Below are 18,485 nucleotides of genomic sequence, written 5' to 3'. Positions count from 1 at the left end.
CCTCCACCATACTCCCTCCGGGGCAGAGAGTTCCACCGCTGAACGGCTCTCACAGTCAGGAAGTTCTTTGAATCAAAGAGTTGGAAGAGACCTAGTGGGCCATCATCCAGTCCAACCCCCTTCTGCCAAGAAGCAGGAATATTGCATTCAAAGCACCCCTGACAGATGGCCACCCAGCCTATAGAATCCTAGAGTTGGAAGAGACCTCCTGGGCCATCATCCAGTCCAACCCCATTCTGCCAAGAAGCAGGAATATTGCATTCAAAGCACCCCTGACAGATGGCCGCCCAGCCTCTGTTTCAAAGCTTCCAAAGAAGGAGCCTCCATCACGCTCCGAGGCAGAGAGTTCCACCGCTGAACGGCTCTCACAGTCAGGAAGTTATAGAATCATAGAATCAAAGAGTTGGAAGAGACCTTGTGGGCCATCATCCAGTCCCACCCCATTCTGCCAAGAAGCAGGAATATTGCATTCAAAGCACCCCTGACAGATGGCCACCCAGCCTCTGTTTCAAAGCTTCCAAAGAAGGAGCCTCCACCACACTGTGGGCAGAGAGTTCCACTGCTGAACGGCTCTCACAGTCATATTCAGATGGAATCTCCTTTCTTGGAGTTTGAAGCTCCCAGCACCACCACCAAAAGCTCCAGGGCAGTAGAAAACACGCTTGCTCCCTCCTCCTCCCTGTGGCTTCCTCTCACATATTTCTACATGGCCCTCATCCTGTCTCCTCTCAGCCTTCTCTTCTTCAGGCTAAACATGCCCAGCTCCTTAAGCCGCTCCTCATAGGGCTTGTTCTCCAGACCCTTGATCTGCTCCCTCCTCCCTGTGGCTTCCTCTCACACATTTATCCCTGGCCCTCATCATGTCTCCTCTCAGCCATCTGTTCTTCAGGCTAAACATGCCCAGCTCTTTAAGCCGCTCCTCATAGGGCTTGTTCTCCAGACCCTTGACCATTTTAGTCACCCTCCTCTGGACACATCTCTCTTCAATTGTGTTGCCCAGAATCCTAGAGTTTCTTTCCATCCATCCAGTCCAACCCCATTCTGCCATAAAGCAGGAATATTGCATTCAAAGCACCCCTGACAGATGGCCATCCAGCCTCTGCTTAAAAGCTTCCCAAGAAGGAGCCTCCACCACACTCCGGGGCAGAGAGTTCCACTGCTGAACGGCTCATATGCATATTGTGTATATGGAGGGGCTCCTGAGTGATGTTGGAGGAGGCAGGGTGGAGGGGTGCCTCCCTGGCTGCCCCCCTTCACTCTGAATCAGTAAGAACAAGAATAGTAAAAATAAGTAAGGAGCCACACCTGGGAACTGTTGGACCATACAATGCTAATCAAAGTGGCCAATTGAAACAATTCACACTTGAGAGTCTTTTCTCCCACCCTGGAATCCTAGAATCCTAGAGTGGGAAGAGACCTCCTGGGCCATCATTCAGTCCAACCCCATTCTGCCAAGAAGCAGGAATATTGCATTCAAAGCACCCCTGACAGATGGCCATCCAGCCCCTGTTTAAAAGCTTCCAAAGGAGGAGCCTCCACCACACTCCGGGGCAGAGAGTTCCACTGCTGAACGGCTCTCACGGTCATGTTCAGATAGAATCTCCTCTCTTGGAGTTTGAAGCCATGGCTCCATTGCGTCCTAGTCTCCATGGAAGCAGAAAACAGACTTGCTCCCTCCTCCTCCCTGTGACCTTCCTCTCACATATTTATTATACATGGCCCCCATCATGTCTCCTCTCAGCCTTCTCTTCTTCAGGCTAAACATGCCCAGCTCCTTAAGCCGCTCCTCATAGGGCTTGTTCTCCAGACCCTTGATCATTTGAGTCACCTTCCTCTGGACACATTCCAGCTGGTCAATATCTCTCTTGAATTGTGGTGCCCACAATTGGACACAATATTCCAGGTGCGGTCTAACCATTCAAGCTAAACACGTCCAGCTCTTTAAGCCGCTCCTCATCGGACTTGTTCTCCAGGCCCTTGATCATTTTAGTTGCCCTCCTCTGGACACATTCCAGCTTGTCAACATCTCTCTTGAATTGTGGTGCCCAGAATTGGACACAATATTCCAGGTGTGGTCTAACAAAAGCGGAATAGAGCATAGGGAGCATGACTTCCCTGGATTCTAGACACTATAGAGGCCAAAATCCCATTGGCTTTTTTTGCCGCCACATCACATTCCTGGCTCATGTTCCCCTTCCTCCCCACGAGGACTCCAAGATCTTTTCCACATGTCCTGCTCTCGAGCCAGGCCTCATCGTCCCCCATTCTGTCTCTTTGCATTTAATTTTTTGTGCCTAAGTGGAGTCTCTTGCATGTGTCACTGTTGAACTTCATTGTGTTAGTTTTGGCCAATCATCTCTCTCATATGTCAAGGACTCCAAGATCTTTTCCACATGTCGTGCTCTCGAGCTAGACCTCATCGTCCCCCATTCGGTCTCTTTACATTTCGTTTTTCCTGCCTGAGTGGAGTCTCTTGCATTTGTCCCTGTTGAATTTCATTGTGTTAGTTTTGGCCCATCATCTCTAATCTGTCAAGGACTCCAAGACCTTTTCCACACGTCGTGCTCTCGAGCTAGACCTCATTGTCCCCCATTTGGTCTCTTTGCATTTCGTTTTTCCTGCCTGAGTGGAGTCTCTTGCATTTGTCCCTGTTGAACTTCATTTTGTTAGTTTTGGCCCATCATCTCTAATCTGTCAAGGACTCCAAGATCTTTTCCACACGTCGTGCTCTCGAGCCAGGCCTCATCGTTCCCCATTCGGTCTCTTTGCATTTCGTTTTTCCTGCCTAAGTGGAGTCTCTTGCATTTGTCCCTGTTGAACTTCGTTGTGTTACTTTTGGCCAGTCATCTCTCTAATCTGTCAAGGACTCCAAGATCTTTTCCACACGTCCTGCTCTCGAGCCAGGCCTCATCGTCCCCCATTCGGTCTCTTTGCATTTCGTTTTTCCTGCCTGAGTGGAGTCTCTTGCATTTGTCCCTGTTGAACTTCATTTTGTGAATTTTGGCCATTCATCTCTCTAATCTGTCAAGATGGTTTTGAATCCTGCTCCTGTCCTCTGGACTCTTGGCTCTCCCTCCCAATTTGGTGTCGTCTGCAAACTTGATGATCCTGCCTTCCATCCTTTCATCTAAGTCATGAATGAAGATATTGAACGAGAGGATGAGCCCATGTTTTCTGTCTTGGGGATTGAGTTCCGTGCAGGAGTGAAGTGTGTTGCTAAACTGGCATGGGCCTCCTTCATAGCTGGGAAGGAGGCACGGCGAAGCCGTTGTGTCTGGTTTTGCTCCGCTGTCCAGAGACATGGTTAGTCTGGAAACCAGCTCTCTTTGGTCCCTTGTTTATGATGCCGGCTTGTTTTCATTAACTGTTGTTGAGATTATTAGTGGATGCAAACATGCGCCCTCTCTCCCCCCCTGAGAGGAAGCAGGCCAGGCGCATTCTGCATTCTCGCAGCATGAAGTCATGCCTTTGTGTTGCACCTGAATGTGGTGCTGGAATTTTGGCTCCTGCCTTCACGAGAGGATGTATTTCCACTTCTGCTTTCCTGGGTGGCTGAAGTGGGACACGCCTGGCTTGCTTCTCTGGGTTTATTAATTTATTTATTTATCGTGTCGGGGCAGATCAAACAGATGCATTGTATTTTTGTAAACAAAAACTTTGGTAGTTGATTAAATGTCCTTTGACCGGTATCTGGCCCCTTGGAGTGCCTCTGGTGTTGCTGCAAGGAGGTCCTCCATCAGCCATGGGTTGAGGTTCTGAGGTAGTGCCTGCCACTTTTGGACTCTTGCTTGCTGAAGTGTTCAAGCGAGTGTCTCTGTAGATCTTAAAAAACTATTTCTAGATTTAAGTCGTTCACAAACAGATTTAAAAAACACAAAGTTTGCAAGCTTGGTAGTTGGTTAAATGTCCTTTGAGCAGTCTCTGTCCCCTTGGAGTGCCTCTGGTGTTGCCGCAGGGAGCTCCTCCCTTGTGCATCATGTGGAAGAAGGGCTCAGGGTGCATTGCAGCAGGTGGTCAGTGGCTGGCTCTTCTCCGCACTCGCATGTCGTGGACTCCACTTTGTGGCCCCATTTCTTGAGTTTGGCTCTGCACCTCGTGGTGCTCGAGCGCAGTCTGTTCAGCGCCTTCCAAGTCGCCCAGTCTTCTGTGTGCCCAGGGGGAAGTCTCATTTATTATCAAGTTCTGGGTTTGAGCCTGCCACTTTTGGACTCTCTCTTGCTGAGGTGTTCCAGCGAGTGTCCCTGTAGATCTTAGAAAACTATTTCTTGATTTAAATCGTTGACGTGCTGGCTGATACCCAAACAAGGGAAGAGCTGGAGATGTCTCTGCCTTGGTCCTTTCACTATTGGCTGCTACTTCCCGGCAGATGTCAGATGGTGCAATACCGGCTAAGCAGTGTGATTTCTCCAGTGGTGTAGGACACAGACACCCCGTGATAATGCGGCATGTCTCATTAAGAGCCACATCAACTGTTTTAGCGTGGTGAGATGTGTTCCACACTGGGCATGCATACTCAGCAGCAGAGTAGCATAGCGCAAGGGCGGATGTCTTCACTGTGTCTGGTTGTGATCCCCAGGTTGTGCCAGTCAGCTTTCGTATGATATTGTTTCTAGCACCCACGTTTTGTCTGTGTCCTACACCACTGGAGAAACTACACTGTCCAGCCGGTATCGCACCACCTGACCTCCGCCGCGAAGTGGCAGCCAATAGTGAAAGGACCAAGGCAGAGACATCTCCAGCTCATCCCCTGTTTGGGTATCAGCCAGCACGTCAACGACTTAAATCTAGAAATAGTTTTCGTAGATCTACAGAGACACTCGCTGGAACACCTCTGCAAGCGAGAGTCCAAAAGTGGCAGGCTCAAACCCATCACCTCAATCCGTGTGTGATACTTGATGAGAGACTCCTTCCTGGGCACACAGAAGACGGGGCGACTTGGAGGGTGCTAAAGAGACTGCGCTCTGGCACCACGAGATGCAGAGCCAACCTCAAGAAATGGGGCCACAAAGTGGAATCCACGACATGCGAGTGCGGAGAAGAGCAAACCACTGACCACCTGCTGCAATGCAACCTGAGCCCTGCCACATGATGCACCAGGGAGGACCTTCTTGCGGCAACACCAGAGGCACTCCAAGGGGACAGAGACTGGTCAAAGGACATCTAATCCAATACCAAACTTGCAAACTCTGTGGCTTTTTTTAATCTGTTTGTTTGTTTTTGTTCCGTTAGAAATTTAATACAATGGTCTGGTTGCTGATGACACAATAAATAAGTAATGTGTGGACATGAGAGAAACCTCCCACAAGGATGATAAAAACATCGAAATCATCCGGGCGTCCCCTGGGCAACGTCCTTGCAGACGGCCAATTCTCTCACACCGGAAGCGACTTGCAGTTTCTCAAGTTACTCCTGACACAACAAAAAAAACTCGATATGTATTTTAACTTGTTATTATATGATGTTTTTAGATTGTACTTTTCACATTGCTGTTAGCCGGTCCGAGTCCCTCTACGGAGGTTGAGAAGATATCAAAGTTTGAAATAAATTAATAGATAAAAGTCTCAATGCGCTTGCTGACGTTTCCCTTCTCTTTTTGCCCCGTAGATTTATTCTCCTGACCACACCAGCAGTAGCTTTCCTTCCAATCCCTCCACGCCGGTTGGATCCCCCTCGCCCCTCGCAGGTAGGACCCCCCTTCCTTTTCCCTGAGAACTTGGGGTGTCAACAGCGGTCCACACCAGCCTGGTTGGTCCTGGCAGGCAGTGCCTCTGTTGTGACCAATTCAGAAGGATGCTTCCTGCCTCTGTGTTGTAACCGCCTTGCTTTTGGCAGGTGCCAGCCAGTGGTCCCGGGCTGGAGGACAGGCCCCTTCCTCGCCCAGCTATGAGAACTCCCTGCACTCCTTGGTAAGAAGGAATTCTTGTGTCCCTTATGGACCCCCCCCCCCCACCCCGATGGTCCCTCAAGCAGAGGGGAGGGGCGGCCAGACCTCACTACCTCTGAGGATTCTTGCCATAGATACAGGCGAAACGTCAGGAGAGAATGCCTCTAGACCTATTGTCATACAGCCCGAAAAAACCTACAACAGCCCAATGTTCTCCAGTGTTTTTCCTATGGGTCTCATAAGCAAGAAAAGGGAATCTGGTCCTTGCCACCCATTTTGCGAGTGGGTGCTGCAGCCTGGGCAAACCGGGCCATTTGCGGTTCCTGTCATTTGGGGCGCCTAAGGCTCCCCCCCCCCCCGCTTCCGCCCAATCCCGGCTTTGTGGGTTTAACTTGACTAACCATCGTGGCTGAATCGCGCCTCTCTTTATACTTTTCTTAACCTGTGCTTTGCTTCCTGTTCTGTCTTGACTTTGCCAGAAAAACCGCGTTGAGCAGCAACTTCACGAGCATTTGCAAGATGCTATGTCCTTCTTAAAGGATGTCTGTGAGGTACTATTTCTCTTTCAGATGCTGCTTTGGTATCAATATGTATCTATAGATATATTTCCACCCTGTTAACTCTACTTACAGATTTCTTCTTTAAATTAGCCCTATGCACTTTATGGCACACCTTAGTCCAGTGTTTCTCAACCTGGGGGGGTCGCGAGGGGGTGGGTCAGAGGGGTCAACCGAAGACTGTCAGAATATACGATATTTCCTGTTGGTCATGGGGGTTCAGTGTGGGAAGTTTGGCCCAATTCTATCATTGGTGGGTGGGCGGACATTTCACTACTTCAGTCCTTTTTCAGGTGTCTTTTATTGTGTGACGATGTGGGGGGAAAATGTTTTCTTTTATATCTTTTTACTGCCTTGTATTGATGTATTTTCCCCTTTTTAAATTGGCTGGGGCTTTCTTGTGAGGTTTTTCCTTGAGACACTCTTGTAGTAAACCAAGTAACAAAGTTTATTTATAGCTTCTGGCTCCAGTGCTTATGGTTACATTTGTGTGTTCTGTTCTTGAATCTTACATTCAATTTCTTTCACTTAGTTAACTTTTTTTTATCAAACTTCAATTGTTTCACATCAACAAATATGTTGCTTTTTCATACATTCTTGACAGGACTATATTCCTCCTTAAACCACACTGGCACTTCTTTATTTTCCTTAAAACTTAAGCTCCATTTTCCTAACTGCTTTTCTCTCACAGAAGTTCCTAACTGTCCTTCACAAACAGGAATTCCTAACTCAAACTCTTTGACTCTTTAACTGCCTATTTTTAAACTTAACTCCGCCCCTTTGGAATGTTCAGCTCTCTTCTCCCCAACTGCCATTCTGGCTCAGCGGCCCTTTCAAATCCTGGCCTACACTCATCTGCATACAACCAATCGGCTGCATGTATGCAAATTAATCTTGCCTCTACTGTTGCCACCCTATTTCTGCCAATTCTGCCACATTGCAACATAGAGCTATACATCAAAAATTTAACATAGCTCAACAAATTCGCTACAGTGGGGTTCAGAATGCTTTCTGATTGTAGGTGAACTATAAATCTCAGCAACTACAACTCCCAAATGTCAACGTCTGTTTTCCCCCAAACTCCACCAGTGTTCACATTTGGGCATATTCAGTATCCATGTCAAGTTTGGTCTAGATCCATCATTGTTTGAGTCTACCGTGCTCTCTGGATGTAGGTGAACTACAACTCCAAAACTCAAGGTCAATGCCTGTCTAACCGTTCCAGTATTTTTTGTTGGTCATGTGAGTTCTCTGTGTCAAGTTTGGTTCCATTCTATTATTGGTGGAGTTCAGAATGTTCTTTGATTGTGGGTTAACTATAAATCCCAGCAACTACAACTCCCACAGGACAAAATCAATACCCTCCCCCAATCCCACCAGTATTTAAATTTGGGTGTATTGGGTCTTTGTGCCAAATTTGGTCCAGTGTATGAAAATACATCTTGCATATCAGATATTTACATTACTATTCATAACAGCAGGAAGATGGGTTTTGGAGTTGTAGTTCATCTACACCCAGAGAGCACTGTGAACTGAAACAATAATGGATCTGGACCAAATTTGGCATGATAATCAATATGCCCAAATGTGAACTCTGCTGGAGTTTGGGGAAAATAGACCTTGACATTGGGAGTTGTAGTTGCTGGGATTTATAGCTCACCTACAATCAAAGAACATGCTGAACTCCACCAGTGATGGAATTGAACCAAATATGGCATACAAAACTCCCATGACCAAGAGAAAATACTGGAAGGGTTTGGTGGGCATTGACCTTGAGTTTTGGAGTTGTAGTTCACCTACATCCAGAGAGCACTATGGACTCAAACAATGATGGATCTGGACCAAACCTGGCAAGAATACTCAACGTACCCAAATGTGAACACTGGTGGAGTTTGGGGGAAAATAGATCTTGACATTTGGGAGTTGTAGTTGCTGGGATTTATAGCTCACCTACAATCAAAGATCATTCTGGACTCCACCAATGATAACATTGGACCAAAATTCCCACAGAACCCCCATGACTAAAAGAAAATACTGTGTTTTCTGATGGTCTTTGGCGACCCCTCTGACACCCCCGTGCGACCCCTCCAGGGTTCCCGACCCCCAGGTTGAGAAACACTGATCTAGAGAGCACTGTGAACTCAAATAATGATGAATCTGGACCAAACTTGAATACTCAACGTACCCAAATGTGAACACTGGTGGAGTTTGGTGGAAAATAGACCTTGACATTTGGGAGTTGTAATTGCTGGGATTTATAGTTCACCTACAATCAAAGAGCATTCTGAACCTCACCAATGACAGAATTGGGGCAAACTTCCCACACAGAACCCCCATGACCAGCAGAAAATACTGTGTCTTTGGCAACCCCTCTGACATCCCCGCACGACCCCTCCATGGGTCGCGACCCCCAGGTTGAGAAACACTGCCGGTATCCCATGCCTCTTGCTTCATTTCCAAAGCCCTTTGCAAGCAGACATCATGTCCTACCTTTGGGGCTTGGTGGGGGGGAGGCTGTAGCTGTGGGGTGGAGGGAGGGATTGAGGTGTACACTGGTTTTGTTGCATGTTGTGACTTCCCTTTTCAGTCTTGCACGCATTGGCTGACTGGAAAGCCCCTATTTTTCCAAACTCTTCAGGTGAACCATGCATCCGGTCTTCCCTTTTCAATCCAATCTGGACTGTTATTTTGATTATTGTCCTCCAAAGCTGAATCCCCAAATATCAGATGATGTGTGTCACCTGGCCATCTCCCAAGCCAGGCCTTTCCTCCTTGCCCAGCGTTTCGTTCCCCACATCCTGCGCCTTGCCCATAGAAAGCATGCCAGCTCATGGAGATACTCCTTGGTTGCAATATCGGTGACCCCTTGCCCTCTCCCTGCAGCAGTCGCGGATGGAGGACCGCTTGGACCGCCTGGACGACGCCATCAACGTGCTGCGGAACCACGCGGTGGGCCCTTCCACCAGCCTGGCCGGGGCCCACGTCGCCGACATCCAGAGTCTGCTGGGAGCCGCCCACAACGGGCCCATGGGCAGCTTGAGCGCCGGCTATGGAGCCACCAGCCTTGCCGCCGCAGCTGCTCGACCAGTCTCCTCGCTGGTAAGAAGCCCTTTCCGCTTTTCCTTTGAGAGCCAGGAGCCGGGAGACTCAGGATTAGGAGTTAACAACACTTATCGAGAAGCTTGGCTGGGGCAGCCCTTGGGGAAGAGGGCAGACAGGTCCTGCCGGGAGTTCCAAGTTGGAAGAGCTATTGTGAGGAAAGGAAAAGAAAGGGAAAAGGAAGGAGAACTTGGGCCTTAGTTACCACTAGACTGTTACTCCCACTAGAGAAATCAGTCCTTTCTGCAACTCTAACGGTCACAGACTAGTTCCCTGAATCTCCCACCAGAGATTTCAGTCTTCCCTGTAACTCTAACAGTCACAGACTCTTCCCTGTTTCTCCCACTAGAGAAATCAGTCCTTTCTGCAACTCTAATGCTCACAGACTAGTTCCCTGAATCTCCACCCAGGACTACTGTAATGCACTCTACATGGGGCGACCCTTGAAGACGGCCCAGAAACTACAACTTGTCCAACGCTCGGCAGCCAGATGAATAACTGGGACTAGTTATAGGGAGCATTCAACTCCCATGCTTAAGGAGCTCCACTGGCTGCCATTTATTTTCCGGTCCCAATTCAAGGTACAGGTCATCACCTACAAAGCCCTAAATGGTTTGGGGCCTGCAAGCATCCTCTGAGCCCTGACTGTGAGAGCCGTTCAGCAGTGGAACTCTCTGCCATGGAGTGTGGTGGAGGCTCCTTCTTCGGTAGCTTTTAAACAGAGGTTGGATGGCCATCTGTCGGGGGAGATTTGAATGCAATATTCCTGCTTCTTGGCAGAATGGGGTTGGACTGGATGGCCCAGGAGGTCTCTTCCCACTCTAGGATTCTATGATTCTATAACTTCCTGACTGTGAGAGCCGTTCAGCAGTGGAACTCTCTGCCCCGGAGGGAGTGTGGTGGAGGCTCCTTCTTTGGAAGCTTTGAAACAGAGGCTGGATGGCCATCTGTCAGGGGTGATTTGAATGCAATATTCCTGCTTCTTGGCAGAATGGGATTGGACTGGATGATAGCCCAGGAGGTCTCTTCCAACTCTAGGATTCTAGGATTCTATAACTTCCTGACTGTGAGAGCCGTTCAGCAGTGGAACTCTCTGCCCCAGAGGGAGTGTGGTGGAGGCTCCTTCTTTGGAAGCTTTTAAACAGAGGTTGGATGACCATCTGTCGGGGGTGCTTTGAATGCAATATTCCTGCTTCTTGGCAGAATGGGGCTGGACTAGATGATGGCCCAGGAGGTCTCTTCCCACTCTTGGATTCTAGGATTCTATAACTTCCTGACTGTGAGAGCCGTTCAGCAGTGGAACTCTCTGCCCCGGAGTGTGGGAAGGCTCCTTCTTTGGAAGATTTAAACAGGGACTGGATGGCCATCTGTCAAGGGTGATTTGAATGCAATATTCCTGCTTCTTGGCAGAATGGGGTTGGACTGGATGATGGCCCAGGAGGTCTCTCCCAACTCTAGAATTCTATTATTATTATTATTATTATTATTATTATTATTATTAAGCAGAGGCTGGATGGCCATCTGTCAGGGGTGCTTTGAATGCAATATTCCTGCTTCTTGGCAAGATGGGGTTGGACTGGATGATGGCCCAGGAGGTCTCTCCCAACTCTAGGATTCTATTACTATTATTATTATTATTATTACTATTATTATTAAGCAGAGGCTGGATGGCCATCTGTCAGGGGTGATTTGAATGCAATATTCCTGCTTCTTGGCAGAATGGGCTTGGACTGGATGGCCGAAGAGGTCTCTTCCCACTCTTGGATTCTATTATTATTATTATTATTATTATTATTATTAAGCAGAGGCTGGATGGCCATCTGTCGGGGGTGCTTTGAATGCAATATTCCTGCTTCTTGGCAAGATGGGGTTGGACTGGATGATGGCCCAGGAGGTCTCTCCCAACTCTAGGATTCTATTACTATTATTATTATTATTATTACTATTATTATTAAGCAGAGGCTGGATGGCCATCTGTCGGGGGTGATTTGAATGCAATATTCCTGCTTCTTGGCAGAATGGGCTTGGACTGGATGGCCGAAGAGGTCTCTTCCCACTCTTGGATTCTATTATTATTATTATTATTATTATTATTATTAAGCAGAGGCTGGATGGCCATCTGTCGGGGGTGCTTTGAATGCAATATTCCTGCTTCTTGGCAAGATGGGGTTGGACTGGATGATGGCCCAGGAGGTCTCTCCCAACTCTAGGATTCTATTACTATTATTATTATTATTATTACTATTATTATTAAGCAGAGGCTGGATGGCCATCTGTCGGGGGTGATTTGAATGCAATATTCCTGCTTCTTGGCAGAATGGGCTTGGACTGGATGGCCGAAGAGGTCTCTTCCCACTCTTGGATTCTATTATTATTATTATTATTATTATTATTATTATTATTATTAAGCAGAGGCTGGATGGCCATCTGTCGGGGGTGCTTTGAATGCAATATTCCTGCTTCTTGGTAGAATGGGGGTGGACTGGATGGCCCAGGAGGTCTCTTCCCACTCTTGGATTCTATGAATGGTCCCCTCTCTCTTGGAAGGAGGAGAATGGCAAGCGAGCAAGCCGGCCAGCTTTGCCCAAGAGGACATTCTTGGACCAGAAGAAGTTCATTAAGATTTAGCAACACCTCCTGAATGTCCCATTGGAACCCTTTGGAAAAATAATTAAATGTCCTTGAAAATGTCCTTGGCAGAAGAAAGAAGGGAACGAGTAATTTTCTCTCTCCGTCGTTTAATGGCTTGCACAACTGGGCATGGTTGCTTAATTTTTGAGCCAGCTCTTTCAAATTAATTTCCTCCCCCTCTTCCTAATTGCGCTTGTTTTGTTTTATGTTTTGGAAGTCTGCTTCTTTGGTCTTATCATGGCAGGCCGTACTTTCGCTGATTTATTTTCCAAAACGGTGCCTTGAACTCTTTTAAAAGCCGCCCTTTGTTTTGCGCTCTCTTCCACATTTTGAAGCATTTCCTGTTGAGTCCTTTGGAAACCAGGAAAAGTGGAAAAGGACAGGAATGCCTCTCCGACTTCCCTTGGTAGACATCTGTGAAGGGCTCGTTAAACTGCTGCCACCAATTGTAAAGAATCATAGAATCATAGAATCCTAGAATCCAAGAGTTGGAAGAGACCTCCTGGGCCATCATCCAGTCCAACCCCATTCTGCCAAGAAGCAGGAATATTGCATTCAAATCACCCCTGACAGATGGCCATCCAGCCTCTGCTTAAAAGCCTCCAAAGAAGGAGCCTCCACCACACTCCGGGGCAGAGAGTTCCACTGCTGAACGGCTCTCACAGTCAGGAAGTTCTTCCTCATGTTCAGATGGAATCTCCTCTCTTGTAGCTTGAAGCCATTGTTCCGCGTCCTAGTCTCCAGGGAAGCAGAAAACAAGCTTGCTCCCTCCTCCTCCTCCCTGTGGCTTCCTCTCACATATTTATACATGGCTATCATCATATCTCCTCTCACCCTTCTCTTCTTCAGGCTAAACATGCCCAGTTCCCTAAGCCGCTCCTCATAGGGCTTGTTCTCCAGACCCTTGATCATTTTAGTCACTCTCCTCTGGACACATTCCAGCTTAGAGTCAATATCTCTCTTGAATTGTGGTGCCCAGAATTGGACACAATATTCCAGATGTGATCTAACTAAAGCAGAATAGAGGGGTAGCATGACTTCCTTAGATCTAGACACTAGGCTCCTCTTGATGCAGGACAAAATCCCATTGGCTTTTTTTGCCGCCACATCACATTCCTGGCTCATGTTCTCCTTCCTCCCCACGAGGACTCCAAGATCTTTTTCACACGTACTGCTCTCGAGCCAGGCATTGTCCCCCATTCTGTATCTTTGCATTTCATTTTTTCTGCCAAAGTGGAGAAGACGGTATTAATGCCACCGAATGCCACCAAATGTGAAGGTGCGAGTGGTAAAACACCCACTGCCACCTAATCTATGAGGGAAGCCGGGCAACGATCAATATCAGCCTAGGAACTATTTTATAAAGGGACTGTTTCTGGCTGATTTTATTATTGCAGGCTGTTCAACTTAGAAGAAACTGTATCAGGCAAGACTTGAGGAAAACAGCAACAAGTTTATTTTAACAGGAGTATAACAATGTATAACTGTTCTTCAAAAGAGGCACAAATCTTGATGGATACACTGGAAAGGTTTCGTGAGTAAACTCAGGCAAACAAGGTGTTACTGGGAGACACCTGCTCAACCCTGCTCAACTTTGTCTTGTGGAGTTCCTCAGGGTTCAATACTGTCTCCCATGTTGTTTAACATCTACATGAAGCCGCTGGGAGAGATCATCCAGAGTACGGTGTCATCTGTACGCGGATGATGTCCAACTCTGTCACTCCTTCCCACCTGCTACTAAGGAGGCTGTCGAAGTCCTGAACCGATGTCTGGCCGCTGTGACAGTCTAGATGAGGGCGAACAAATTGAAACTGAATCCAGACAAGACAGAGGTACTCCTGGTCAGTCGCAAGGCCGAACAGGGCATAGGGTTACAACCTGTGCTGGATGGGGTCGCACTCCCCTTGAAGGCGCAGGTTCGCAGTTTGGGAGTGACCCTGGACTCATCGTTGAGCCTGGAACCCCAGGTCTCGGCGGTGACCAGGGGAGCATTTGCACAGCTTAGGCTCGTGCGCCAGCTGCGCCCATATCTTGGGAAGTCTGACTTGGCCACGGTAGTCCACGCTCTGGTTACATCCCGTTTAGACTACTGCAACGCTCTCTACGTGGGGTTGCCTTTGAAGACGGCCCGGAAGCTTCAACTAGTCCAACGTGCGGCAGCCATGATACTAACAGGAGCAGGTCGCAGGGAGCATACAACGCCCTTGTTGTACCAGCTCCACTGGCTGCCGATTTGCTACCGGGCTCAATTCAAGGTGCTGGCGTTGGCCTATAAAGCCCTAAACGGTTCTGGCCCAAGTTACCTATCTGACCGCATCTCCACCTATGAACCCACCAGGACTTTGAGATCTTCCGGGGAGGCCCTGCTCTCGATCCCGCCTGCCTCACAGGCGCGGCTGGCGGGGACGAGAGACAGGGCCTTCTCGGTGGTGGCCCCTCGGCTGTGGAACGCCCTGTCCACAGACATCAGATTGGCTCCCTCTTTGATGGTATTCAGGAGAAGAGTGAAGACTTGGTTATTCGAACAGGCGTTTGAATAAAAAGTGCAATGAATTTTAGGAATGGAACTACGACTGACGAGTTTGGATCATGATTCTAGTTATGAGACGCCAATTGATTGATTGTCTATGATTGTTTATTGCTTAACTTGTTTCTGCGTTAATCTGTTTTTAATTACCTGTTGATACCGCATTGGTATGATAAGAAACAAAGATGGCAGGGACCTAACAGAAGCTGAAGAGATCAAGAGAAGATGGCGAGACTACACAGAAGATCTGTATAGGAAGGATAATAATATTGAGGATAGTTTTGACGGTGTGGTGAATGAATTAGAACCAGACATCCTGAGGATGAGGTTGAATGGGCCTTAAGAAGCATTGCTAACAACAAGGTAGCAGGAGACGATGGGATCCCAGCTGAACTGTTTAAAATCTTAAAAGATGATGCTGTCAAGGTGATGCATGCCATATGCCAGCAAATATGGAAAACACAAGAATGGCCATCAGACTGGAAAAAATCAACTTACATCCCCATACCAAAAAAGGGAAATGCGAAAGACTGCTCCAACTTCCGTACAGTGGCCCTTATTTCTCATCATGCCAGGAAGGGAATGCTCAAGATCCTGCAAGGAAGACTCCAGTAGTACATGGAGCGAGAGTGGCCAGATGTTCAAGCTGGGTTTAGAAAAGGCAGAGGAATGAGAGACCAGATTGCCAATATCCGCTGGATAATGGAGAAAGGCAGGGAGTTTCAGAAAAACATCTACTTCTGCTTCATTGACTCTTCCAAAGCCTTGGACTGTGTGGATCATAATAAATTGTGGCAAGTTCTTGGTGGGATGGGCATCCCAAGCCCCCTTCCCTCTCTCCTGAGGAATCTGGACAAAGACCAAGTAGCAACAGTCAGAACTGACCACAGAAGAGGAGACTGGTTCAAGATTGGGAAAGGCGTCCGGCAAGGCTGCATACTCTCACCCAACCTTTTCAACTTGTATGCAGAACACATCATGCGAGGATGTGTGGGGCTTGAGGAATGCAAAGCTGGGGTGAAAATGGCTGGAAGAAACATTCACAACCTCAGATATGCAGATGACACCACTCTGATGGCCGAAAGCGAGGAGGAGCTGAGGAGCCTTCTAATCAAGGTGAAAGAAGAAAGCGCAAAAGCCGGGTTGCAGCTAAACGTCAAAAAAACCAAGATTATGGCAACAAGAATGATTGACAACTGGGAAATAGAGGGAGAAAACGTGGAGGCCGTGACAGACTTTGTATTTCTAGGTGCAAGGATGAGTGCAGACGCAGACTGTGGCCAGGAAATCAGAAGACGCTTACTTCTTGGGAGGAGAGCCATGTCCAGTCTCGATCAAATAGTGAAGAGCAGAGACATCAGACTGGCAACCAAGATCCATTGCCTAGTCCAAGCCATGGTCTTCCCTGGAGTCACCTACGGATGTGAGAGCTGGACCTTCGGGAAGGCTGAGCCAAGGAAGAGAGATGCTTTTGAGCTGTGGTGTTGGAGGAAAGTGCTGAGAGTGCCTTGGACTGCGAGAAGATCCAACCAGTCCATCCTCCAGGAAAGAAAGCCCGGCTGCTCACTGGAGGGAAGGAGACTGGAGGGAAAGCTGAAGTCCTTTGGCCACATCATTAGGAGACAGGAAAGCCTAGAGAAGACAATTATGCTGGGGAAAGTGGAAGGCAAAAGGAAGAGGGGCCGACCAAGGGCAAGATGGATGGATGGCATCCTTGAAGGGACTGGACTGACCTTGAGGGAGCTGGGGGTGGTAACGGCCGACAGGGAGCTCTGGTGTAAGCTGGTCCATGAGGTCACGAAGAGTCGGAGACGACTGAACGAATGAACAACAACACTGCATTGAATTTTTGCATTGATTGTTCGCTTTGTTTGTGCTTGACTGTTGTAAACCGCTATGAGTCGCCTTAGGGCTGAGAATGGCGGTATACAAGTGATGTAAATAAATAAATAAATAAATAAACACTTCATAAGGTTTCACAGCTGGCACAACAGGCTTAAACCCAGCCAAACCTTGATTCTTAATTTAGAATCAACAACCCCCTGTACCGGGTCCTTCTCTGCAACCACTTGGTCACCAATTGATTCCCTGAATCTCCACCAAAAGATTCAGTTCACTCAGTAGCTCGCTGGCGTACTGACTAATTCCCTGTTTCTCCCACTAGAGAAATCAGTCCCTTCCTGTAGCTCACCGACCACAGACTGACTTTTTAAAACACAGCTGCCTCATGAAGAGGCAGTTGGCTCTGCCCCTGCTGCTATGGCAACTGAGCTACCATCAAGCCACTCTCTCCAACAAAACATAATCTCCCATACTTACCATCCCTAAACCACTGTCCAAACTACACATAACCAAAGGAATAAAATTTACACATCGTCACAACATCTCTAAAAGCTTCTGAGAAATACGCAGCCTCTCTGTATAATGACATATTTTCTTGGCTGCAGGCAATGATGGCTTAGAGCAACTTTTTTCCACTCATGACCCCTTTCACTAGAGAAATTTTTATGTCACCCCACGTATATCTATATAAATAAAAATGTAATGTTCGTTCGTGGGATTAACAGAACTCAAAAACCACTGGAGAAATTGACACCAAATTTGGACACAAGACACCTAACAACCCAATGTATGTCCTTCACTCAAAAATTTTTGATTTTGTAATTTGGGAGTTGTAGTTCTTTGGATTTATAATTCACCTACAATCTGAACTCCACCAATGATAGAATTGAACCAAAGGTGACACACAGGATACCCATGACCAACAGAAAAGGCTAGAAGGGTTTGGTGGGCATTGACCTTGAGTTTGGGAGTTGTAGTTCGCCTACATGCAGAGAGCACTGTGGACTCAAACAATGATGGATCTGGATCAAACTTTGCACGAATACTCAATATGCCCAAATGTGAACACTGGTGAAGTTCAGGGGAAATAGACCTTGACATTGGGGAGTTGTAGTTGCTGAGATTTATAGTTCACCTACATTCAAAGAGCATTCTGAACTACACTAACAATGGACTTGAACCAAACTTGGCACACAGAACTCTCATTACCAACAGAAAATGCTGGAAGGGTTTGGTGAGCATTGACCTTGGGTTTTAGAGTTGTAGTTCGCCTACATGCAGAGAGCACTGTGGACTCAAACAATGATGGATCTGGACCAAACTTTGCACGAATACTCAATATGCCCAAATGTGAACACTGGTGAAGTTCAGGGGAAATAGACCGTGACATTGGGGAGTTGTAGTTGCTGGGACTTAACTCTCATGACCAACAGAAAATAGTGGAAGGGCTGTTGTTTGGAAGCTGTAGTTCACCTACATCCAGAGAGCACTGTGAACTCAAACAATGATGTATCTGGACTAAACGTGGCATGAATAATCAATATTCCCAAATGTAAACACTGGAGGAGTTCAGGGGAAATAGACCATGACATTGGGGAGTTGTAGTTGCTGGGACTTATAGTTCACCTACTACCAAAGAGCATTCTGAAGCCCACCAACGATGGAATCAGGCCAAACTTCCCACACAGAACTCCCATGACCAACAGAAAATACTGTCTGTGATGGTCTTTGGCGACCCCTCTGGCACCCCCTCGCGACCCCTTCAGGGGTCCCGACCCCCAGGTTGAGAACCACTGGTCTATACAATATACTATATTATATTATTAGTAAAGGCAAGATGGAGATGTCTCCTTCTCCCCTCTGTCTTCACTCTGGCCAGAGCAGCGGTTGGTGCCAGAAAGGGGGGCTCCCAATTGATGATATAGGCATCATAAGCAACCCTTTC

At 47.6% G+C, this 18,485-nt stretch overlaps 1 protein-coding gene across 11 annotated transcripts in view; it reads left to right on the top strand.

The window, feature by feature from the left end:
• TCF12 (transcription factor 12) overlaps positions 1–18,485 on the top strand; it is a 144,863-nt gene that overhangs the window by 118,567 nt on the left and 7,811 nt on the right. For 5 of the 11 annotated variants that reach the window (XM_067471197.1, XM_067471194.1, XM_067471193.1 and 2 more), the window contains 4 exons: positions 5,605–5,683; positions 5,833–5,906; positions 6,364–6,435; positions 9,325–9,540. In XM_067471197.1, the coding sequence (XP_067327298.1) occupies positions 5,605–5,683; positions 5,833–5,906; positions 6,364–6,435; positions 9,325–9,540 (441 nt within the window). The remainder of the gene's footprint in view (positions 1–5,604; positions 5,684–5,832; positions 5,907–6,363; positions 6,436–9,324; positions 9,541–18,485) is intronic. The other 6 variants (XM_067471198.1, XM_067471199.1, XM_067471195.1 and 3 more) reach the window with 2 other exon arrangements.

This window comes from Anolis sagrei, chromosome 9, assembly GCF_037176765.1.
Source record: "Anolis sagrei isolate rAnoSag1 chromosome 9, rAnoSag1.mat, whole genome shotgun sequence".
Lineage (NCBI taxonomy): Eukaryota > Metazoa > Chordata > Lepidosauria > Squamata > Dactyloidae > Anolis > Anolis sagrei.
The sequence above is the reverse complement of the archived record's forward strand: the minus strand, read 5'-3'. Positions and strand labels throughout refer to the sequence as shown.